Consider the following 24,745-nt stretch of genomic DNA (forward strand, 5'->3'; position numbering starts at 1 on the left):
TTAATCTGATGTCCTTAAATATGAAGAATATGAAATAATGGTTTTTCTTTGTTTATGTTGTATGTTGTGAGTCCCTTTTAGATAGAAAAAATACAAAAAAAGATAAATTTTTAATAATATCATATATATTTTTTTTCAAATTTAAAATATTTAAATTATACCTGTAACTGGAAGTCTTCATTATAATCAAATTGTAGTGCTGTTTTATCACATACTGCTGTTTTAGATCTCTTTACTAATAGATCTGTTATATCATCTCCTACAAACAAAATAAAATACTTAAATTGTAAAACTTGTAATGGTAATACAATAGACGAAATTTGGATTTCGTAGACTTAAAAGAAAAAGCATTTTAAGAAACAACTGTTTATTGATAGTATAAATTGTTGATTTCATATTGTGTTTCTTACTTATTTTACATTATTGTTTACAAAGATATAAGGTACCAAGACAAACTGGGTACAGAGTCAAACCGTGAAAAATAAATTAACTCAATGTAAAACATGCATTATATATCTGTATCAAATATCAAATTGAAAAAATAATTTATTTAAAAAAATTAAGCATTCAAGTTACCTGATGTAAATGTGGCTTTCATGTTGTCATGGTTACAAGGATATATTTGTAACATGGAATCACAGGTATCGTTATTGTTCTGTAAACAATCACAGTAAACTGATTCCATAATATCCATTCCTACACCTATCTTCTTACACACACCATTATATATACTCTCATTCTTCATAGATCTTAATAAAAACATAGATATTAACATTCCTTCAAACATCAACAATAACTGTAAATTAAAATCTGGATTAACCAGCATGTTAGTTGAACAGAGTTACATAGTAAATGTTTCATCTATGCTTTCTGAAATAGGACCTGGGGCTGGAAATTTCCTAAGATACATGCATTCTTTAAAATTGACTTTTGGCACTAATTACATCTTTCTAGAGAAAATGACATACTATATTTAAATATATATACAGTATTGTAGTTTTATCAAAACATTAAAGCAATGTCTTTGTATGATGGTATTGATCACTATTACAAACTTTTACTATTTTTTTGTTCATTTAATTCCATTCCATTACATGATTGGTGTTGAAATAACTATGAATAAAACCAAAATACATGTATTATTTAAATTAATATAGAAACTTTATTTTTACCTCCATGATAATGTAAAAGCTTTTGGTGTAGTTTCTATCGGTTTATTGTTTGGTATTAAATCATTGGTACTATCGCCATCATAACTACCACATAAACCTGTAATATAGTCATATAATACAACATACATTTAAATACCATTGTTATTTAATACAAATGATATCAAATTATTGAAACTACCTTCTTACTCATTAAGGGGGGGGGGGGGGGAATAACTTCTGAGCTATTTCATTTCAAAGTTTCTTTATAGAAGACTGAAATTAAAGGGCTTTCATACAATGCAAAAATTGTAGATGATTGTATACAAATTATTTAGTTTTTAGAAGAACAAATCACATAAAACAATGGTACTGTTATGCTGTAAAAGTAATCCCTTATATTCGTACTCTAATATTTCTGAAAATCAACAATCTAATGCTTCGTAAGACATGTAACTGATTATAGACATTCTTGTACATAAATATCATCTGTATTAGCACTATTATTTCACAAAGTGCTTCTCTGTAATATCGATGGAAAAATAATTAAATATATCTGCTGACTTTTAATACATGTGAATGACAAAATACCATACCTTGTGTTCTGGTCAGATCGTAAGCAGATGGTCGAATCCATACATTAAGATATTGTGATGTAACACCTTGACCTATTCGTACAGTAACGACTGTTCCAGTTGGTAATACAATCTGTTAAAAAATACATCAATTCTTTATTAACTTTCAAGATCACCAGAGATATCTATTAAGACAGGTAATCTCCCCTTACAAATTAATTCTATTTACTATTTCAGCAGGTTGGTTTTATTTCATGCTTTCAAATAGTGGAAGGTGAACATAGCAAGTTTATTTCGTCCTCTTCAGATATTTAATAGACCTTTCATGTCTTAAAGGGCTAAAGAGAAGAAATAACTTTTTATCTGTGACGCCTTCAGGATAAAGCTGTTGTCTATTGGGATGGACAAGAGGATTTAATTGAGACTAACATCCAATTGTTGAATTCCAGTTGACCTTTTCAAACCTCAAAATTTACAGGCGATAAAGGGTTAATATTCTTATTAGAAAATATCTGGGGTGAAAAAAGAACAAAGCAATCTAACCTTGTATTTGAGTCCATCACCCAATCTCATGACTTTCGTACCAGGTGTCAATTTGCCATTCAGTATCATCTGTGTGTGTAGTGGATAATTTTTAGGTGTCTTCTGGTTAGCTCCACATCTATCAATTATGATGACATCATCACCTGATTGAACAGACACAGCACAGTTGCAGATGCCATTTTTCAAGCAGGAACGATAATATGTACGAACCTTTATAAGAAACATGCAAAAATAACTAAGCTGTATAAACATAAATAAAGCTGCATAAGAAAGTATTAATGAGAAATACTGTATTTTTGGATAAAAATCTTGTTTTTCACTTTTCAATTAAAACTCTTCATGTAAAATCTTTTAAGATTTTAAAATAATACAAATTATTTCAACAGTTCAAAAAGTGTAAAAATGTAATTAAAAACTATATGATATATCTACCTGTAATGGCATTGTTGTATGTTTATACAGAACAAATTCTCCTTCTGAGAAAATATCAAAATATCTGGAAAGAGATTAGAGAAAATATTTTCAACGGTGGGGCTTGCACTGATTACAGTATTCTAATTGCTCATTGCTTGCATTTGTTTTTCCAACTGCAATAATAGCTACTTTCTCTGGCCTAATAGTTAATGCTGCCACTTGCAAATATAAAATAATTCCATTGTTGAAAAAAAAAAGTGAAAGAATAATAACTCTCCAAAACTAACCTGCCGTCAAATGTTGTAAGATGTGGTCCATTGACAGATGAACAAATAGCAGGTCTATCTTTATCAATGATGCTCAACTATAAAAAAAAAAAAAAATATATTTATCAACAATACTCATTTACAACTAATAAACAAATAAATAAGATAAAATAACTAAAATGTTCGAAGGATTTATTTTTGTTACATACCATGATGTCAAATGAACGGTTTGTCTTGAAAAATCAAATATATAAAATAAAAACATTCACTCAAGGCACTAAACAAAAACTATATACCTGGAATGTCTGCAGACTTGTACTGAAAAGTTCTGTTTCTGCTAGAAGTAGTTGGAAGTTAAAACTCAATTCTCGTTTTCTATTTCCATCGTATATGGAATCGACTTTGGCTTTTAGTGGAATCTTGTGTTTTTGCATCCAATTTTCTGCCGTTATTCTTAATCCACAGAATGATTTAAATCCTAGAACAGCTTGATTGATGATACCACCGCCATTAGGACAAACAGTATCATTGTCGTCTGCTCCTAATTGGGCCATAATAACAAAACTACAATCGTTATCATTAGTAGTTGAGTTACAGAGAAAAGATGGTGGCATATTAGATGTTATCTCTAATTCTTCCCCATCATCACCTTCTATTAGTTCAATGTCCATGTCATTTTCAAACTGGAAAAAAACCCACGATTTTTACACATAAATCTTAAAATTTTAACAATAAGTCATTTGTAATTGTAAATAGTATGATCACTGATTGAATATTTTTGAGAAAAATGGAATGGTAAAAGGGGTTTACTGTTTTTCAACAGTTTTCAGGTCATTTATTTCCATTGTTAGTGCAGAAATCTACCTACAATGGGACCTTTATGTACTCAATAATCTGTTACTTTTAGCAATTCCTTACCACACAACTACTGTGACTTACTTATTGAACAGTTAAATCAAATGACATTATTAATAAAAAAATTACCTCTATTTTAAGTTCTCTGATGTTACTTCTCCTAAAGGCACCATTGATACAGGCTTCATTCATTACTACACAAGCACTGACTCCACATGATAACTATAAATTATACAATAATCCTTACATTTACATATATTTAAACCATGATTATACAAAAAATCCCTAATACTATTTTAATATTTACGTTTAAAACATGATAAATATAAATCATACGAAAATCACTAATACTATTTCAGTATTTATGTTTACGGATTTGTACATACAAGCCATTTCTTTACAGATCATTAGAAACTAATCGTCAGTGCAATATGTAAGCACAAGCTTTTTGCTTTTAAAATTTCATGTGGCTTCTTCTCTGTATTTTAGTTTTTAAAATGCCCTGAGTATCAAATTTTTATGTGTAGTTCTTTTTTACCATTTACATGTTGCAGAAAGAGAAAAACATTCTAATTTGCTTTGATCAAGGATAAAAGTTTTGTTCACATACCTTCATACCATATTGTAAACCAGTTAAGAGAGATGAATCCATATATAATTTTCCTGTTTCTTCACCGGACATTAATGTTATTACATCTTCTTGTACAATATGGTTATTTATAAACCACTCGACTGTATAGTTTACCATTTTATCTGATACAATCGCAGCAAACTCACAAGACAATGTATACTTGGTTTGGGTAGGTTCTGGTTCAACATTAACTTCAGGGTTTTTGGAGAGTATTGGAAGATCAGCACCTAAATGTACATTAGAAATAATTTGGTTAACTTTATTACTGAAAAATTCAGTTTTTGAATAATATAGTCTTAATTTTTCACATTTTTATGCTGATAAGCAATCTATTTTCATTTGTTGAATTACATTAGTCAGTCGAGTTAAATATTTTGCCAGAGTTTGTAAGGTTTAATACCCCCAAAATATATAACAAATCAGTTTTCTGAACTCTTTTAAGGGAATGATTTGGGTACTTACAGGGATTTAATTGTAGCAAATTTGTAAAGAAATAAATATATTTTGTCAAATATGTTTTTTGGGTGAATCTAAGGATCATATCAAACAGAGCAGAACAGTAGGACGCTAAACCCCATTTCATTTCATATCAAATTATATATCTTAAAGGGACCATCCCGATTTTAACAGTTTCAGAAATAAAAGTCTGTGTACGTATGAAATTTAAGCACCAAAATATAAAGGAATGGTGTATTTACCTTGTCTCAAAATTTCAGCTCAAAATATTGAGTTGTTTGGATGTGAAAGTGAAAACCACTTATCAGGACACGTAACCCCTTTAAGATATTGGTTCAATTTTATTTCAACATTTCGCTTGCACATAGGGAGGAAACCGGAGGACCCGGAGAACACCTACAAGGATGGACAGGCAACCCTACTCCTTGTCACGTACAACCGGGGAATCGAAACCACGCCAGTTGACTCAATGATGCAGCCTTATGATGCAGCAAGTACACGCTAACCATTCAGCCATCCAACACTGCTAACATCCTTAAAACAACATGTCCTATCTCCAATAAAGAAAAGGTGATACATGTTTCTTTCTCCGTAAAAACAATTACATCAAAACTGAACCCTAGCAATTCCCTTACCTTTAGCACATGCCCATTCTTCAAAAATATTTCCTGGCCACTTAACAAATTTATTTCCAGCTTCCATCATAGTAACATTAAACAATGAACATGTTTTAGACGAACCATACAACTGGTATGATCTACACAAGAATCCTGTTTCTCTAAGACACAAATTACGACAGGCTGTTAATGAAGAAATCTGTTTGGTTGTTTTCATGGCTAAACCTAGTATAGCATACCCTGGTCGTCTGTTCCATGTTATACCTCTCGTACTGCATGGATCTATAAATCAAAGATATATTTACACATCAGTTGATAAATAATATTTTAATACAATACAGAGCAATTAAATCATTGTTAGAAGGGGTGTCACAATAAACATTTTTTATTGTCTATAATTATCTTCTGTCAGGTTGATAAATAGTATTTTAATATGATTCGGAGCAATCGAATCAATGTTAGACCAAATTTATTTTCATTTTATCTTCAAAATGTATACAGATAAACATTGATGCCATAACAAATAAGTTAAAAATTTACATTTAATATATAACAAGAAATGAAGGTGAGCAATTAATGCTTTACATTAAACCTATGGTTGCATTATTTATATACACAAATAAAGTATGGACTAGTTAGTTATCCTGTAAATCAGTAGTATTATCAAACATAACATCCCTCAAAACAATACAATAATAAATGTTAATTAATTAGATAACATGATAATTAAGGTCATTGATAACATAACAATATATGTAATTATCTGGTAACTAGTGATTTACTTATATGTTAAAATTACAGAAATCTACTAATTTATGCAAGAGTAAGATATGGTGGAATGCATTAACTTCAATACACATTTATACTGACTCTCTTAACATCATATTAATTTTGTGATGCATCAATATCATGTCTTACAGTATATATATTTGAAATGAAATGGGGTTTAAAATCCTACTATTCTGCACTGACTGGGCTAATGATAACGGGCATACACCATAGTGTGCTAGAAAGGAAATTTTGCCTAGACAGTGCCAAGGGTTACTTTACATACACGCCAATGTGTACACAGGACCTCGGTTTTTATTCCTATCTTAACAACTATACTTGTCCCTTGCCAGGCCCCCTTGTAAACCCAGATGAACTTTCTCAGCCCACACCGGGATCAAACACATGACCTTCAGGTTAGTGAGCCAACATCTTACTCACTAATCCACCACACTAGATATATTTCAAAGATAATTCACTCTTCTGAAAATTCAGATTTAAATATTCACCGAACTCATCTTTTAATAAATAAAGTCTTATGAAAGCAACACAACAACTATCTTTATCATAAATGTATGTTAAAATGAAGTCCTGGTGATTTGGTAATATAAGTATAAAACACTTACTGTTTTCACAAATCCATTCTTCATAAGATAGTTTGTTTTCATTGTCTGTCATATAACTTCCAGGTTTGGTATGTTTGGTTTCAGAATTTAATGTACAGTTGTTATTAGTATTATCATGATTAAAAGACAAGCAGGCATCGTTAGTCTGATCTAAACAAGCCATTCGACAATCAGATACTTCCACTGTTTGAACACTTTGTACAGAATCCTGGAGGTAATGGTTCATTTGGCTTAACCACATGAGATCAAGGGTTTCACATGAATCTGTGTAAAATATAGAAAAAAAGTACATGTAGTTTAGAAATACAGAAATAAAAATTCTTACATCAAATGGATATTAGGTTTTAAAATGACTGGTATAAAAGATGTGCCCCTAAAGTATACTTTGTGTCAAAGTAAATGTAATGAAGAATATATTCAACCTACCATTAGCCATTTGCCAAATACTTGAATTAATAACAGGATCACAGAACTCTCTAGAATTGACAGGATTAAATTCACCAGCTTCATAGCAACGTTTCTCGATGAGGCATGCTGTATTCTGAAAATATATAGAAGAAAAAGCAGATGTTAACTTGAACCAGACACCTTCATAAAAATAATATTGCCAGAATTTACTACAAAAAAATGGAAAAAAACCCAAACAAAATAACAAATACTAAAGAAAAAAAAATAATCTTGCAATAGCGTTGCATGTTCTTTTTTCAATTTCATACATTTTGAAAAAGACAAAAAGAAAGAAATATTCTCATTTCAAGACTGTGCTGGTCTTTAGAAATATGAGGAAATGGATTGAAGTATACAGAGAAAAGCATGAGATTAGGTAGACAACACCATCCCTTGTCAGGTACAAACCTGGGATAGAACTCATTTGTTGCATAGATAAAAGGCTTTATATACAACAAATTTGTTAGATCACTCGACCACCCAACATTTTAATAAAGAGAGATAGGGGAACTGGAGATTAACATAAAATTGGCACAAACTTGGACATTTTGGGACTAACTTACGATTCAATTTTATTTCATAATACACTTGAGCATAGGGGTCTTTATCTGTTGGAGGAAACCGGAGGAACCTTAGAATACACACAAGGCTTGACAGGAAACTCTACTCCTTGTCATGTACAAGTGAGGGATTAAAACCATTAAACTTGACTCAATGACATACATTTGATCTAAAGTGCAAGCATTAGACCCTTCTTCCAACCTGCACCCCGATATTGATAAAACCATATAAATTACCTTTAGTTGACATGAGCCCTCTGTGATATTACAGTTATAACATAGAGAATCGTAGACTAGTAATAAAGCTGGTGCACTGAGTATAGTTTTATTATTACTAATACGTATACTGTAACTACTTTTCTCTGGTAATGGACAGATGAGTTGATTGACAGATATGTATTCAGCTTGTCGTAACTCTTCTCCACCAACTATACTATAACCTGTTGCATTTGTCTGTAGTTTAAAATAAGATAATACATTGTAGATTATCCATCATTTTTGTAAAATATTCAAAATAATCAAACTATAAACATTTCGCAAAATAAGGACTTAAAACGCGTTCTTTAGATAGTAATATAAACACATTTGTTGTTCCTGGACAGAAATGAACGATCCTAGAGCAAGCTTTAAATAGCCATAACTTCCTAAATTGATAATATGTATGCTATGAAAGTCTATTTCTGCCTTAAGTCTGAAATAATTGTTGTGCCATTAACATTTGAGGCAATTTCCAAAGAAAAAAAACATTGATTAGTGACAAAATCATCTTGACAACAGATAAAACAAAAAGAATTATAAGAAAAACACTTGTCTGCGATATCACCTCGGTGGAAGTGGACATAAAATACAACTAAATAACAACAACAAGAAAAACACAAATTTGCAAATGTAATCACATCAATAAATCAATGAATGAAATGAAATGGAGTTTAACGTCTTACTGTTCTGCTCCTAACCTGGGCTAATGAAGACGGGCATACGCCATACAGTGTGCTATGAGGGAAATTTTGCCCGGACAGCAGCACTACGGCCTACTCTTATATCGAATTCCAACTGCCAAGGGATCTTTTACGTGCACGCCAATGTGTACACGGGACCTCGGTTTTTCGTCCCATCCGAACGACTAGACAGCTTTCCTTGTCAGCCCCTCCATCCTGCATCACTGACAAGGGAGAACCACGCCGGAAAATCTGGATGAACTTTCTCGGCCAATGCAGGGATCGTACACCCAACCTCCAGGCTAGCGAGCTAGCGTCTTACCCACTTAGCCATGTGATCCTCCATCATCAATAAATCAACCATTAAATAAAAAGAAATAATTTATACTGAATTCTTCAACATTTTAATACTAACCTCAACTTTGTAGAAATGACAGAAAAGCACATCTGATTCCACAGTATTGTTATTAAAAACATAAACTTCATCACATGGATTATTCTGTAAATCACATATTCCACCATTTCCCAGGAAAAACAGACTTGGTGCCTCATCTTCATTCAAAAAACAGTCTGGCCCTGTATATCCTTTCTGACACATACATTTACCTAGTAACAGAAACAGACTTGCTTTATTACAAATCCTTTATCTTAATTTATAACCAAGGTTAAAACATCAAATCCTAAAAAAAAAATCTTTCATGAAATTATCTCCCTTGACACATTAAAGGGAGATTATTGAAAGCTTAAGCCATAATTTAACCTACAAATGTCTAATGAAAATGGATATTGTAGACAGATGTCATGATGTAGATAATAAGCATGACTGAGAATGTTTAAAGGGGACAATAACACTCTTGCTGGCTTGACAGCTCCAGAAAATAAAAAATAGCCTTATTCTAAGTACTAGATGTGCTAGTGTCCTACCTGTTGTGTAAATTATCCATTAAATCCTATTTTACTTGTCCAGAGGGTTCAAAAATATTTTTAAATCCAAGTCACATTTGAAAAGCTTTACGTCAGGCTTTTCAAATCAGTTAGTTGAATTTTTCTAATTTTTTAAATTAGGTGTGTTAAGATCAAATTTGTATCATCAATTAATTGGAATATTGTAAAATAGTACAATTTGTTGACCAGAATAAAGATTGGGACATATTATTCAGTTACAACAAGTGTGGTGTTGAGCCTTTAAAGTTAAATCAGCATGTTACAGCAACTGTCATTATATTTTACAAACAACTACAAGATCACAACATTTTCATTTTGTATGCCTCACTCTTGCTTCAGCAGTCATATATACATGTAATTAAATTCAAAGACGAAAGGGGGGTTGTGATGGCTTATTGGTCTAGAGTTTCATGCTTTGATCACTAGCTGGCCGATCTCCTCCGGCTTGCAGTTGTGGTTTCGATCCCTGGTGTGGCTTGGAGATAGGACGCCTTCTCAACCTCGTAGGTTTACTCTGGGTACTCCGGTTTCCTCCCACAGGAAAGACCCCTGCGCATGCACTAAGATTATAGAAATGAAACTAAGACAACTTGTCTGCGATATCACCTAGGCCTTCAAATTGAGAAAATCCTAATCGCATAATTGTCATAAAATGATATTTACCTTTGACACAATCACCGGCGCCACCACATTCAGCAAGACATAAATTATCTAATATATTTTCAGGTGGTGCTATAGTATTATTACCATTATCTACCCACAGACTTATATTCCAGTTTAACTGTATTTCACACTGTACTTTTACATTCTCTTTAGCTACTTTTTGCCACACAATATCACTGGTTATCTATTATAAAAGTATTCAAATATCTTGTACAGTGGACAATCTGGATGTATTAACATTACAGTTAGTCATAAGCTTTTCTTACTAAACCCTTTTACAATTGAGGTCTTTCTATAATTAATTGTTCTTTTGTTAAAATATCAGAATATCAAGATAAAAGCATAACAATATATTATAATTAATAGGAATTGTGAATTGGTATTGCTGTGGGTCAATACACTCTTTAATATTGATGCAGTTTGAAATTATATAACTTGTCTTTTTCTGGCTAAATATGACAAAAAAACAGACATAACAATTTGATTAAACAATCATTCATATGTTCCATTACTTTTGAAGGACTTAAATCGTGTTGTTATCAGAAGATAACTGTCTACACTGACATCATAAAAGAAACTATATCAAGATTCAAGACTATTGAATAAATAAAGCTGTACATAGAAAATATATAGAAATTCAGACAGGATCTTGTTGTATTTAGGTGACATATTTAAACATCGTTTTAGCTCCAGTATCGAACTACACATGGATTTAAATACTAGTCAATCTCCTGGTAGCTTCTTTTGGATGTCAGTATATAAGATTAGTCTAGTCAAAATAATCACTGGCTAAATATATCACAAGGTTCTTAAATAAAAGAACTACAATTTACCTTTAAATCTTCGACACAAGATTCGTGTGCAAATTTACTATCAACATCTGGTACAGATACACACGGTTTTATAGAGTCTGTAAAACTCAATGTATATGTACACATCCCCCGTACATCTTTCTCAGATAAACCACTTGCAGTTGGAAATGATATTAACTGGAAAAAAAATACCATAAGAACTATAAACTAATATCAATATAAATTGAGTTTATTACATAGATGATAAAATGTTAAACACTGATAACTTGATAACAATAAGAGCATACTAGTCAAAACAATGTGCTTTTAGAATAAAACCAGTGATTGTTTTTCATAAAAATTGTGCTTTGTTAACGTGTTTTCAAATCGATAAATGCCACTTAAAGATTATGTTAAATACTGATTCTATTTGGAGTGATGAAATGTTAAATACTCATTCTACTTGGAAAATGAGAAGAAAACAAATGGAGTTTAACATCGTCACAACACAATACTTCAGTTTTTCTGAGACTAACATACCGTCATTATTGCATCTGTTCGCATGTCAATGCTAGAGAGGGGAATTTGTATAGGGACAATGTATAGTCATTTGGATGGGACAAAAATCCAAGGTCCTGTGTACACATTGGCATGCACGTAAAAGAACCCTTGACAGGTGGACTGTTTGGGCAAAATTTCCCTCATAGCACACTGCAAGGAGTATGCCTTTCTTCATTAACCCAGTAGGAGCAGAACGATAGGACATTAAACCCATTTCATTTTGTTTTTCTTCCCATCCAAATGATAAGGCAATATTTTTTCTTTCAGTGATAAGGGAGAATCAGGCATGAAAAAATTTGAGATTTTTCTCAACCTAAGCTGGGATTTCGGAATATTCCAGTTAAAAGTCAAGCTGCTGTAATTGGTTGACTACTGCAGCCATTATTTGGAATATGGGTCAAATAGTTCAACACTATAATGAGTAGGAAAAAAAAACCCTCAACTGGTAAAAAAAAAAAAAAAATAAATCATAATAAGAGAGAGAGAGAGAGAGAGAGAGAGAGAGAGAGTGTGTAATGTCCACTCAACACAAACTAGGTCATTTTGGGACTAGCACATGGTTTAATTTTATTTCAATAATTCACTTGCACCTAGGAAACCGGAGGACCCGGATAAAACCAAAAAGGTTGGACAGGCGACCCTACTTTTTGTCACGTACAACCTGGGAATTGAAATCATGCCAGTTTACTCAACGACAGACCTTACGATACAGTGTGCACATGCTAACCATTCTAACCATTCGGCCATACAGCCCCCATAATAAGAAAAGAAAAACACATACCTCAGGTTCAGCGTTCTCATCGTATTCAAAATCAGGATACGGTTGGCCCAGGTTATCTTTTATACACTTGGTTGGAAACAGAGAATCTCTTAACATACGGGATTTAATATTTACACCTAAACCACATTCAAAATGATTAAAGCTACATTGTAAGTTATTATAGATATTTTGTTTTATGTTTGTTGACCCCGTCTCAGGAATTTTCAAATTAGCAGTTTTCAAAACTAGAAAGAGCATCAAAATGTAATCATTTTTTTCTTCTGAAAAATGATTTATGTCAGATAATGTATTTTACACAAATATTTTCAAATAAAAGAGAGTGATAAAATTTCTTGTGTATCTCTTTTTTTTATTAATGAGAGTCAATCTTCAGTTAAAATGGACATCAATAAAGTTAAACAACAAAATTTGTACCGATACAAAAATTAAAAAAATCAACAATGAAAATAATAAAAAAATATATTGTGAAGTCAATCTCTTACCAATTTTTTCAAAGGGACATATTTTTATATCATTGCCTGGTTGACATGAATCATTGGTAGCTTTTTGACAATAACAATATGTGTCTTTAACTGTTGGTGTTGGTGGTGAATCTACTGTAGGACAAACTCCAGTATATAAACTATCTTTTAAATCAACTCTGAAATCAAGCACTTTCTCTTTAGAATATCTAAACCAAGAATCTAGCACAATATATTCCAAATAAATTTACAGGAAAGAATACATGACAACAGAAATCAAAATGGGACCAGAAATATTGGATAAACTGTCCATTTTACTATATCACATAGGGTTGATAGACTTGATATTGTTTACCAGGTTATCAAAAATACAAAATTCTTTCTGTACAAAACACTGGAAATCAAAGCTATCAAAACAACACTAAAAGAAAAGATAGGTTGCCAGGCAACGAAACATACACCTACAGCAAATAAATCGTCCTGGCAGTCAACAAGGGTTGTCACATATTTTTACTTTTTTCGGTAATGAAACATTTATAATACACTAAAATCTGATTAAGAGCAACAACTCACGAAGTAATTATCAGAAAACTATTAGAATTTGTTTGTTTTTTATAAAGTTCTGCCTCATGCTAACGTTTTGTATGCAAAGCTTTTAATATCATGGATTTAACTGTTCAAGTCATAAAAATTCATTGAAAATCAATATACTTGTTTGTCTCAAGATCTTCAACTCTGTGTATCAATCGGAAGTCAATCGGATGATAACTTTAGCCTTTAGAGCGTCACAAGATTTTGCAAAGTGATCAACGGCCATAACTTTGGCAGTAATTATCGGAAATCGCTGAAAATCAATAGGCTTTTTCGTCTCATGACCTTAAACACTGTGTATAAATCTAAAGTCCATCGGATATTAACTTTGGCCTTTAGAAGGTCCAAAAGATTTTTTGTAGTGATCACGGGCCATAACTCTGGCAGTAATTATCGGAAATCGTTGAAAATCAATAGGCTTCTTCGCTTCATGACCCCAAACACTGTGTATAAATTTACAGTCAATTGGATATTAACTTTGCCCTCTAGAGCATCCACAAGATTTTTCAAAGTGATCAAGGGCCATAACTCTGGCAGTAATTATCGCTGAAAATCAATAGGCTTCTTCGTCTCAAGACCTTAAACACTGTGTATAAATTTAAAGTCAATCAGATATTAACTTTAGCCTCTAGAGCATCCACAATTGCTTGTGGACGCCGGACCGACGACAATATACGACCATATTTCAATGTGGGCGTATGAAAATTGAAATAAAGCTTTCGCAATAAAAAGAATTAGTTTAAACATAACATAAGTGTGGGTGTAATAATTATTACACTAAATCATTGTGTAATAAATTAATCTTTGATTCCATGCAAGAAAACAAAGATTCCTGAAACCAACATTAGATAAAATCTTGAAGTATCAAAAAAAGTTATAAAATATTAACATTTTCATATTACTTATATTCAATAATCTTACCTCCAACTTTTTGAGAAAGCATTTGGTTGATTATTTGATGCATTAAAGAGAGTACCATCGGACATCATAAAATCATTACTAGTATTATCATCAAATGTACCACATAGACCTGTATAAGAGAACATATTTCAAAATTTGTCATTGAATATTTCAATGTAGCTACATGTTTTAGTAAATCATAATATAGTCATTATAACGATCTGCGATACACAAACAAATATTAACTTTGTGGATTGTCATTCAAGTGTTAAATTAACCAGCTTGCAAAACAAGGTGACCTTTGTCTTTTGTGACTTATATATGCTTCTTAGAATTGAAAATTTACAATTTTTATATTATGTGAAACACTTTCAGTGTTCTACAAAATGCAGTTAAAATGTAATGCTTGACATGGAATAGTTTAGAAATTAAGTAACCTTATGAGGTAATGAAATAGTAATTTAAGCCATTTGTACTTTTGAGTCAGCAAGTGTACTGTTTGTATGGCCCCATAACTACTTGAAAACTAAAATCAGCTTAGCTTACCTTCTGTTTGTTTGAAGTCTGCTGCTGAAGCTTTCAACCAAACATTAATATAGTTGTAACCACGGATAACACTTCTCCCTACATACACCGTGGTACCAGATGGTAATACAAGCTAAAAACAATATAAAAAAATCTATAGTAAGCTCTTTATTCATCCACAGCCACCTTCAAAGGCAAATTCATGCATGTCTTGTTTAATATTTAGCTCATCAATGAGATCAATGGCATCTCACGTTCCCAAAAATAAGCATAGGGCACAGATTTATAGAAATTGAGTATAACAAACTAAATTAAATTAAAATAAATAATAAGAATATGTCCATTGTAAAACTAATGGTGCATAATTTCCTAGTGTCTAGTAATATACTTCAAACAGTTGCCGCGACACGGAAAGAGCGACCACCAAATGACTTTAACTTCCACTGTGGAACACAAAGTTTTTATCTGATTTATTGATTGTAATTGCCTAGATGGGACATAAAATTTCAAGAGATTGCAAGGTACTTCGAAGCACTTGCATCCAGACACTGATAGGCAAGAGACAATATCGATCCTGGCTTGAACAGGCAACAAATGTAGTTTTTTCAGTTCCCCCCAAATCAAATGTTACATTAAATATAGAATTCTTACCCTATATTCTCTGCCACCAAACTCACTGTATATTTCAAATCCTGGTGTAAGAAGTCCATTACGATATAGTGTGACGGTGATAGGATAAAACCCTATTGTATTTTCTATCTTCGGTCCACATTTATCTATAACTACTACATCATCATCAACTCTTACAGCTACAGCACAATTACATGATACACGACCATCGCAACTACGATAAAATACATTTACCTACAAATATAAATAATTATATATGAAAAATATCTTATCAATTGAAAAATGAATTGTGCATTTCCCATGTATATATAGGTAATTCTTATATTCCTGTACAGTATAGGTACTTGAAATATTTATCTTTTTCAATTAGCATTTTAGTTCTGTAAAATATGCCTATTTACATCAAACACCTGGAGGATGTGAAAATGTCTGAGATGCCAGGACTGTTGCCAATCATGTTACCAATAGTCAGGGCAGGAGAACTGCATTACACACAAAACAAAACCGAAAAGACAAACCTGCTGACAAGACAAACTACACAGACATTACATGAAATAAACAACAAATATCAATTCAAGTGAATGGATCCGGGGGCCAGACATAGGCATCATTGAGTCATAGTGCAAATATTGTATTTTACACATTTCTGTTTTTGTGATGTAGTCTGAAAGGAACGATGTCTTCTGTTTTGTTGACTTAATGGGTTATTTGAGAACTTAAAATATATAAAAGTTAACTTTAAAAACTCTGCAGATTATTCTTGTTTACCCAGTGATTTAAAAAAGGTAACAAATCATTGAATGAAAATACTTACCGAGTAAGGTAATGTTTTGTGTTTGTATAATACAAATTCACCCTGATAATAGTTATTATAATATCTGAAATAAATATTACATATAGTTAAGTAAAAAACGATTATCATTTTTTTCTAACATAACTAATCATTCATTTGTAAAAACTAGTTATCTCATGATCACACAGTCCTTATTTTAACAAATGATTATTCATTGATGTGACATGCGGAATCAAACCAGTAAAATCAAACTATTTTCCTTGGCAATGAATTGTAATAGCAACAGAGGGGTGAGAGGTCTATATTACTATTAGGCATACAAACAAAGTGAGATTAACAGCAAAAACACCTTTTTCTTCAAAATGGATTAGTCAGGTTAATATACATGTGAGTGCAGTTTACTACCAACACGCGTCACATTGACCCTATTCTTCAACATGCAGTCAACAAACAGAGGCTGAAAATCAGTTATTTGCTAAATAATGAAGAATCGCCTGATGAGAATAAAACCAGTTTCCAACCAAAACCCATTAAACTGTCAGACCAAAGTACAACAATCAACACCCCAAATCCCACAATAAACTTATTTGTTATCTAATAAATAGATTCTTTGTGTGTTATTGATTTTCTTGTATATAATTGTGAAATATGCAAGGAGGTTAATATTGCAATATTGACCTCCGATGATGTCACAAGCGCTTAATATCTAAAATAACGATCATGGAGATCAAACAGATAATTTCACTGTGGTTTGTATGGAGACAAAAACCCATGATTATATGACGTCAATGCTGTTTAATCAAACCAGTTTTTTGGCATATGTTTTAAAAATAATGTCACCCAGAATACGGTGGGCTACCAAACCTTCTAATTATACCACTGTCTGCAAACAAAAAGTTTATAATATTGTATGTGATGTACTTACATGCCATCGAATGTTGATATATGAGGATCATTAACTGACATACATAGAGCACTTCTATCATTATCCATAATAGATAACTGTAATATAATATCATACATCAAAAATAATATACTCTATAATTAGATACAGAATCGAAAAAAAAGTTGACAAAAACAGACATAAAAACAGTAGTCATAACAGTAGCATTTTTATTTATTATTTCCTATTTATTCTTTCCTATGTATAATGAAAAAATTCATAACTAACCATTATCTTTTACGCAGATCATGGTTTTATTCATTAAAATATATCTGAGACTATTCCTTCAAAATAAGTGATCTATCCTATAATGTGCATTATTGTAATTTTGAAAATAGGACATATTATTAATTGACACCTTTACAGGTAATAAATATTATATGTAGATGGTTTACCTTGCTGCTGAGGATGGTATCAGTTACTTGTGTTGCACCATTTACTCTATATTCTGCCAATACTGTCAGACTACCGGTTTTATCTCCGTCATATTTATTATCCGTTGTGGCTTTTACATTCAGTTCATATTTTCTCTTCCAATTCTCGTTGGTTATAACTAAATGACAGATGGACAATTCTTTTTCTCCATCTTCAGTAATTCTTATAGATGTCTGAGGCAAGTCATCGCCATTTGGACAGGTGAGTTTGTCATCATCAACAGCTTCAACCATGATTGCTATTTCACACATAGCTTGGTCTGTGACAGATTTGTTACGGCATAATACGTATGGTGGAGCTGTGGCATGGATCTGAATCATTTCCCCTGGTTCACCTTCAATTAAGGTCAGATCGCCATTTTTAGATACCTGTATTGTAAAAAAAAAAAAAAAAATTATTTCTTCATGGTAAATCTTCAATATATTAATTATTAGAAATGATTTTAATAAGAGTTCCGTAAAACAAAAGTATAAAATAATTTACTTACTGTTAATTCAACTGTATATGTTTGTGAAACAGACAGTTTACCCCTGGAATCTTCACATGCTTCATCATAGCAAACACTTACTGCACATGTTATCTAAATAAAATACATACAATACTTACATAGGGTCAAAGACATGCAAATGTTTTAGCTATAATTCTAAGCTATTTCATAATGATAAAAGGGTGATTTTACCTATATTTCGATTAAATAAATACAATGCAGCATTTAGCCTAGTTTTTGTCACTACTTCTAGTGTAAATGTAACCTAAAATAATAATTTGAATAATCAATGGCGATATCTTAAAAGTGGCTCAATCTATAAACTGACATTCTACAATACTGTAAAATCATTCTACAATACTGTAAAATCTAACAAAACAAAGTAACCAGTAACAGTTAATTTAAATAGATAACTATCAATTTGTCCTCCCTATCAATGAGATTGTGTGCCCACTTTATGCCAAAAGAGAGCTAAAAAAATATGAAAAGGACCTACTTGTGTCCCAGCTGTCACTTGTTGAGCGTAAGAATGAGGTAGAAAGGATTCTGTAACATTATCATCTGGTAAATCTTCATAGATCCATACACCATCAACCTTCCATAGAATATCAAATCGCAACTTCTTTTCTTCATCAGTTATCTCATCAAATTTACACTCAAATGTATCATTACCGTCTGCACCGACAAATGTGGGTATTACTGTAGCCATTGGTACTTCGGGTCCATTACGATCACTAGGAGAACCTACAAAAATAATCATTTAAATGCATTTATGATTTTATATGTATGGGCAAAAAATAAATGTTTGTATCATATAACTTTCGGCAATCTGACTTTTCGAGCTGACGCGTAAATGAAAACAAAAATTATTATTTTATCTTGTTGGCAAAATAAAGTCCCCGAAATCTGATAAAACACAAACTTTACTTTCTATTTTAATTGAATACCACGAATTTGTACTGAATTGTCTGCAGTCACTCTACTTTGTGCGACATTTTTCGAGCATCGATTATTTGTGAATGCAGCTCTAACAGTCGGATTGGATGGTTGGAATTCAGGTCGGCATAGAGTGGGATTTCGGTTGCACACAGATTGGAAACTTCAAAGTAGCTTAATTCAATTTGCTAATTTAAAAAAAAAATTATCAATTCATTTTGACACTCAATCCATGGAAATACAAATAACCTTACCTTGTGCACATTCTATCCTGTGATAGGTCCATCCTGGAGCCGACACCAGACCAGTTTCCTCTGTAACTATATCTGTTGACCATAAACACAGACCTCTCTCAGTATTATGTAATATATAATTACAAGTTATCTCCGTTAGACATCGTGTTCTACAAGCATCAGATGACCATATATCAGATATAATGGTATACTTTGAATTATTAACAGCCATATTGGATTCCATTTTCCATTCAATCTTAGAACCTTGGCAATGATCTGCAATAGAAAAACAAAGTTTAATTACCAGAAAAAAAGTAACTCTTTATTTTTAGGTAGTTTTCCACTAAATTCTAAACATACTGCATTCCAAGAAAAATGGATAAAGTTTGTTTGCTATGATGGACAAAAATACTGAGAAGACAATATTCGTAGGTCATAAATATCAATGCAGGCAAAACATTTTTAGGTAGTTTTCCACTAAATTCTAAACATACTGCATTCCAAGAAAAATGGATAAAGTTTGTTTGCTATGATGGACAAAAATACTGAGAAGACAATATTCGTAGGTCATAAATATCAATGCAGGCAAAACATAAAGGACATTAAAATTTAACAGTTTCAAAGTAGACTACTATCATCAGTCTGATCTTTATGCCTAAACTCGGGGCTCTGTATACTGATTCTCATTGGTCAGGGGCAATGCATCACACAAAACAAACCTACGGACGGGACACAATATACACAGACATGTCAAACAACAAACGTATATATGAGATCAAGTGAATGGAACCGGGCGCTAGCCATAAGCGTCCACTGCACTGTGCAGTCCGTACAGCACAGTCACTGTCTGAGCTGCAGGTGTTATACTCCAAAGACTGTAAATAAAAGGTGGGATTGTACATCGTAATCATTAATACAATTTCATAATAATTAATTTGTCAAGCAGAAGACAAAGGTAATACAGAATTTAAAAGGATATTACCTGCATCACAATACCACTCAGAATTTGTGAAACTGTCACCAAATGTGGAGTAATATTTCTGTACGTCTGTTCGTCGATATTTGGAAAGATGACAATCCTTGGTGGTTGAATCGTAATCCGATGATTGACAGGCAAATTTGGTTTCATTAACACATAAATTTTTACAAGTGTCGAGATCAGATACATCTAACAGTGTTTTATGATTGTGGAAACCAATAGCCATAGCAGCAGTATCATTCCATACTCCAGTACTTCTTGCACAAAGAGCTGAAAACAAAAGTAGTACAATTGAACTAAATCTGCAGTTGGTAAAACAGCCTTCGGTTATTCTGCTCCAGAGGTGAGGAACAATGTTAGTGAGGCACTGAAATATGTACCTCCACCTACCTAATTTTCTAAAAAATTAAAAAGCACCATTTTCAAAATACATTTGTATTTCATTAAACCACACTATAACTTAAAGGACATAAATAAAACAATGTACTAGTACTTACAGCTTTTTAAAGTCCACTGTTGAAGATCTTTAGTTGGATCACAGATCAAAGAGAAATTATCTGGTTTGTAGGTGTACTCAAAATAACATTTGTTTTCTATTACACATGCATTACTCTGTAATAAATAGAAATTGTAAATCATATATATTTTTTGGTATTGTTCTATAGACCTCTTTTGTCCAATATTCATTACCATGTACGCAATTCATTCACAGAGAACTGCACTACAAACAAAAACCAAAACCCAGAAGACAAACTCGGAGGGTCTGCAGATATACAGACTCCACACAAAAAGAATTCAGACTAACAATAAGGCATTCAACCCTATCAAAATGTAACATTTCCTAAACATTGTACTATTCTAGTATACATGTCATGTATGTATATACAAGAAATCTTAAAATTTGTAGTCTGAACACGGGAAGATATCCATAGGGTTAAAAAGTGTTTAAAAATGATATCATAGAGTATAAGTTAGAGTACAAGAAATAAGAGTGCAAAAATGTGACCAGTCTTGAAATAATCACTGTAACACAGCCAAAATAAACATCTAATTCACTTGTCTTGAGACTTCAACAGTATAAACTTACCCTTTGTTTGCAGGTTCCATTTTGTGAATCACAGATAAAACAGTCTCTGTCCCGTGTTAAGAATATAGCTGATTGACTCCAATCTTTACCAGTATTAGTAACTTGTATCAAATAATCACCAGATTTAGGTAAAGAACAAGATATTAATCCTATATTAACAAATACCACTTCTTCTGATTCCTTCCATTCTCTATCACTGGTGTATCCTGTAGAACTCACCTATTTGATATAAATCATGTCATAAATTAAAGCAAAACAATTGATCTGACCCTTGAGAGCAAACAGTTTGTTGGGTTTTCTTGTTCATCTTTGTGCTCAGCTGGAGACTAGTACATGTCTGTAAAAATATTACACTATCCAAATTTTTCTTAACAGTTTCAATTTTTGTTGAAATTTTCATCTATCTTTTTTTTTATCAATAATCTTATTTTATTAATAATAATCTTATCTTTTTTTATTAATAATTCTATGGTATTTTATTAAAATTTTTATTTTTTCTTATTATACCAACCTCAATTTCTTTATATTGACATTTCAGACTGTTACTCTTGACAAAATGATAACCTTCTACTGCTACCGAATCACATGAATATATTCTGTTATTACATACACCATCATATTGTAATCTAGTAATAGTTGGCACTATAGTGCTATTTATAGAACAATCTTCTCCTATATATCCAGGATTACAAATACAAAAACCTAAAAATAAAAATAAAACTTATGGTAAGTTTGCTCTATCTAATGAGTCTGATATTTTTTACATTCCAGTTTTAATTTTGGATTGCCTATAGTACATTACATGAAGATCTAAGTATTTCTTTACCAATTCGCTGTTTTCTTTAAAGACTAATCTTAGCCACTGAGATTGGTTAAAATGATTATTAGCTAATTCCAATGTGTTGAAGCATTAGTTATTTTAAAGGTCTGGATATGTTATTGAAATGATTACTTTAATTATCACTGAGCCAGAGAGGGAGAGGAGGGGGGTTGAATCTCTTTTACGATTGGACTATTTCTCTAGCACATTTCTGTAGAATTTTAGAAGTCAATGAATAGAGTTTTCAATGTGCTAAGTTTTAAAGGAAAAATTTTGTTTCAACAAAAATGATCACAAATTTGTTTAAATTTTTTGTAGTATTAAATATATTTGATATGTTTTTATCTTTAATTATTCAACAGAATATCAAAGTATCTTACCATTGATACAATCACCATTGCCATTACATGTATCAGGACATAATTTACTGACAATATCTAACGGAGGTGTACTGGCAGGCCAACGAGTAAGATTATAATATAACTGTGAGAAACATCGTACATACATGGCATCAAATAATACAGTATTCCATCTACCTGTACCACCACTATACTGTAAACCCAAAAATATGAATATTTAAGCAGTTATTTCAAATCCTTATTGAATTCTTTCTTCATTCGATTTTTCCGACAAGATCAAATTTTTTACAACTGAATCCATGCCACTCTATTGTATATTATATACAGTATGATCTTATTATACTTGCCTCAAGTTCTCCACATGATTGATCATTCGAGGATTGCCCGATTATGTGCACAACATATGCACACCATAATTGTCAAGGCTGAGGTGATATTTTTGTTAAATAAAAATGAATGGGCCAAACCAAACTGCGATATGACAAAGATATATAAAATTATTTCACTAAAATATTAGAACATTAAAGTTTTGTTATTTAACAAACCTTGACATTATCAATACAGTATATCAAATCATCTGCTTCATAGTTAGTTGTAACATTACCACAGACTTCAGCCAGTTTAGATTTTTCTATATAGTCTTTACAAACTGATTCAGCTCTAGTTTCATTCCAATCAGCAGGAAATGTGTCATCCTATAGTAAAAAATTAACACAAACATAGGTACAATTTTATCTATATCTCTCCACATAAATAATTTTATTAGATCATTTTTATCACTTTGTCATGATCAGATTAACCATTTTAAAGCGAGGTATTATTAACCAAAGACCACATCCACCTTGAGAGGATTTTGCAATAATATTTTGAAACACTGTGTAATCATTTTTTTTTCTTTTTTGGTTAATGCAAAATACTTTATTAAGGGAAATAATAGATTGTAACTACTTGTTTCAACACTATGTATCTTATTTTATTGATAAGATTTCCACAGCACAGTAACTGTGGGTGAAATTTAAAGATGCTGGTAGACTGGGGTATAGTGTCTCCTGGTGTCTTTTTATTCACCAAACTGCTGGTTTAAATAATAATATATTGTTAAATGCTTATAGAAACAATATTGTTGGTTTCCCTATAAAACAGAGGACAACACTTGTCAAGGTCTCTTTAAAAGGATTAATGGTAAATATATTTACAATGGTTTTATCTTCATCTTGTTTAAATTCATCAATAACAGGAACACCCTCTAAACAATTCATGGGATGGAATGATGAATATTTAATAAGCTCAGACTTTATGTCCTTTTCTGTAAAAAAAAAAAATTGATCCCATGTTTAATTATCAAATGCAAACTGAGTAACCACCTGAAAAGGTTGGGGCTTTGTGCTGACTCCAAAACATAATTCTTCGCTCACCAAGATTTCAGTTCTGACAATACAAAACATTCCAGACCAGGGATCTTAATCGGCTGTTTTTTGTCGGCTTTAGCCGATTGATCTTTAATCTAGCCGATTGGTAAAACAATGAACCGGCCACTAAATTATCATGAATCAATCTACTTTCGGCCGATTTACAAAGAATAAATTATCAGGCCGATTGGTAAAACAATTAACCGGACACATCTCATAGATCAATCTACTTTCGGCCGATTACAAAGAGTTAATTATTACTCGTCGATTAAGAAACCCATCAAAGAGTCAATCATTACAATGAATACCTTCGGCTTATTTCATAAATAAACAACTTAATTGAGGTAATCATGCCAATTACTTGAACAACTCGCAGAATGACACCAGGAAACGTAAACGAGATTTAACTTAAGATAGTGATGGCAGCGTTGACCTTGAACTTCAAGCATGCACGTCGTCAATGGAAATTCCAAAAGCCGGAGATCCTCCCACGTCTAATATAGGTCAACCAAATTATCGGCAATAAAAGACCATATTAATCTCACGATCATACCTGCGCAGCAAAGAAAGAC

General features: G+C 31.9%; 2 protein-coding genes across 2 annotated transcripts in view; both read right to left on the bottom strand.

Annotated features, from left to right (window-relative positions):
- The window catches only part of LOC126816797 (uncharacterized), a 112,182-nt gene extending 90,422 nt beyond the window's left edge, over positions 1 to 21,760 (bottom strand). Inside the window, exons 1-30 of the mRNA XM_056099289.1 lie at positions 21,586 to 21,760; positions 20,996 to 21,110; positions 20,502 to 20,768; positions 19,541 to 19,795; positions 18,847 to 19,094; positions 18,351 to 18,443; positions 17,824 to 18,231; positions 17,411 to 17,487; positions 16,507 to 16,570; positions 15,714 to 15,926; positions 15,084 to 15,195; positions 14,559 to 14,667; positions 13,068 to 13,225; positions 12,586 to 12,701; positions 11,286 to 11,441; positions 10,453 to 10,636; positions 9,260 to 9,450; positions 8,144 to 8,359; positions 7,326 to 7,440; positions 6,900 to 7,163; positions 5,524 to 5,787; positions 4,412 to 4,659; positions 3,931 to 4,023; positions 3,243 to 3,629; positions 2,968 to 3,044; positions 2,699 to 2,762; positions 2,267 to 2,476; positions 1,745 to 1,856; positions 1,261 to 1,269; positions 162 to 259 (exon numbers count right to left, since the gene is read on the bottom strand). Of these exons, the coding sequence (XP_055955264.1) occupies positions 162 to 259; positions 1,261 to 1,269; positions 1,745 to 1,856; positions 2,267 to 2,476; positions 2,699 to 2,762; positions 2,968 to 3,044; positions 3,243 to 3,629; positions 3,931 to 4,023; positions 4,412 to 4,659; positions 5,524 to 5,787; positions 6,900 to 7,163; positions 7,326 to 7,440; positions 8,144 to 8,359; positions 9,260 to 9,450; positions 10,453 to 10,636; positions 11,286 to 11,441; positions 12,586 to 12,701; positions 13,068 to 13,225; positions 14,559 to 14,667; positions 15,084 to 15,195; positions 15,714 to 15,926; positions 16,507 to 16,570; positions 17,411 to 17,487; positions 17,824 to 18,231; positions 18,351 to 18,443; positions 18,847 to 19,094; positions 19,541 to 19,795; positions 20,502 to 20,724 (4,764 nt within the window). The 5' untranslated portion in view covers positions 20,725 to 20,768; positions 20,996 to 21,110; positions 21,586 to 21,760. The remainder of the gene's footprint in view (positions 1 to 161; positions 260 to 1,260; positions 1,270 to 1,744; positions 1,857 to 2,266; positions 2,477 to 2,698; positions 2,763 to 2,967; positions 3,045 to 3,242; positions 3,630 to 3,930; positions 4,024 to 4,411; positions 4,660 to 5,523; positions 5,788 to 6,899; positions 7,164 to 7,325; positions 7,441 to 8,143; positions 8,360 to 9,259; positions 9,451 to 10,452; positions 10,637 to 11,285; positions 11,442 to 12,585; positions 12,702 to 13,067; positions 13,226 to 14,558; positions 14,668 to 15,083; positions 15,196 to 15,713; positions 15,927 to 16,506; positions 16,571 to 17,410; positions 17,488 to 17,823; positions 18,232 to 18,350; positions 18,444 to 18,846; positions 19,095 to 19,540; positions 19,796 to 20,501; positions 20,769 to 20,995; positions 21,111 to 21,585) is intronic.
- On the bottom strand, positions 21,106 to 24,067 carry LOC130012110 (von Willebrand factor D and EGF domain-containing protein-like). Its single transcript, XM_056099290.1, has 5 exons — positions 23,961 to 24,067; positions 23,310 to 23,459; positions 22,786 to 22,957; positions 22,150 to 22,287; positions 21,106 to 21,110 (listed from the first exon to the last, which is right to left on the bottom strand). Exons 1-5 carry the CDS (start codon positions 24,021 to 24,023, stop codon positions 21,106 to 21,108), a joined length of 528 nt encoding a protein of 175 aa, XP_055955265.1. The 5' UTR covers positions 24,024 to 24,067.
- Positions 24,068 to 24,745: the final 678 nt, after the last annotated feature.

Source organism: Patella vulgata, chromosome 3 (genome assembly GCF_932274485.2).
Source record: "Patella vulgata chromosome 3, xgPatVulg1.2, whole genome shotgun sequence".
Lineage (NCBI taxonomy): Eukaryota > Metazoa > Mollusca > Gastropoda > Patellidae > Patella > Patella vulgata.

What these genes read in the sequence shown, in the direction of transcription:
- LOC130012110 (XM_056099290.1), bottom strand. Translation starts at nt 24,023, where the DNA reads ATGAATTGTTTAGAGGGTGTTCCTGTTATTGATGAATTTAAACAAGAT. An exon ending in AAGATGAAGATAAAACCATT is followed by an intron (nt 23,460 to 23,960) that starts GTAAATATATTT and finishes TTTTTACTATAG; the next exon opens with GATGACACATTTCCTGCTGA. An exon ending in ACTGTATTGATAATGTCAAG is followed by an intron (nt 22,958 to 23,309) that starts GTTTGTTAAATA and finishes TTGGGTTTACAG; the next exon opens with TATAGTGGTGGTACAGGTAG.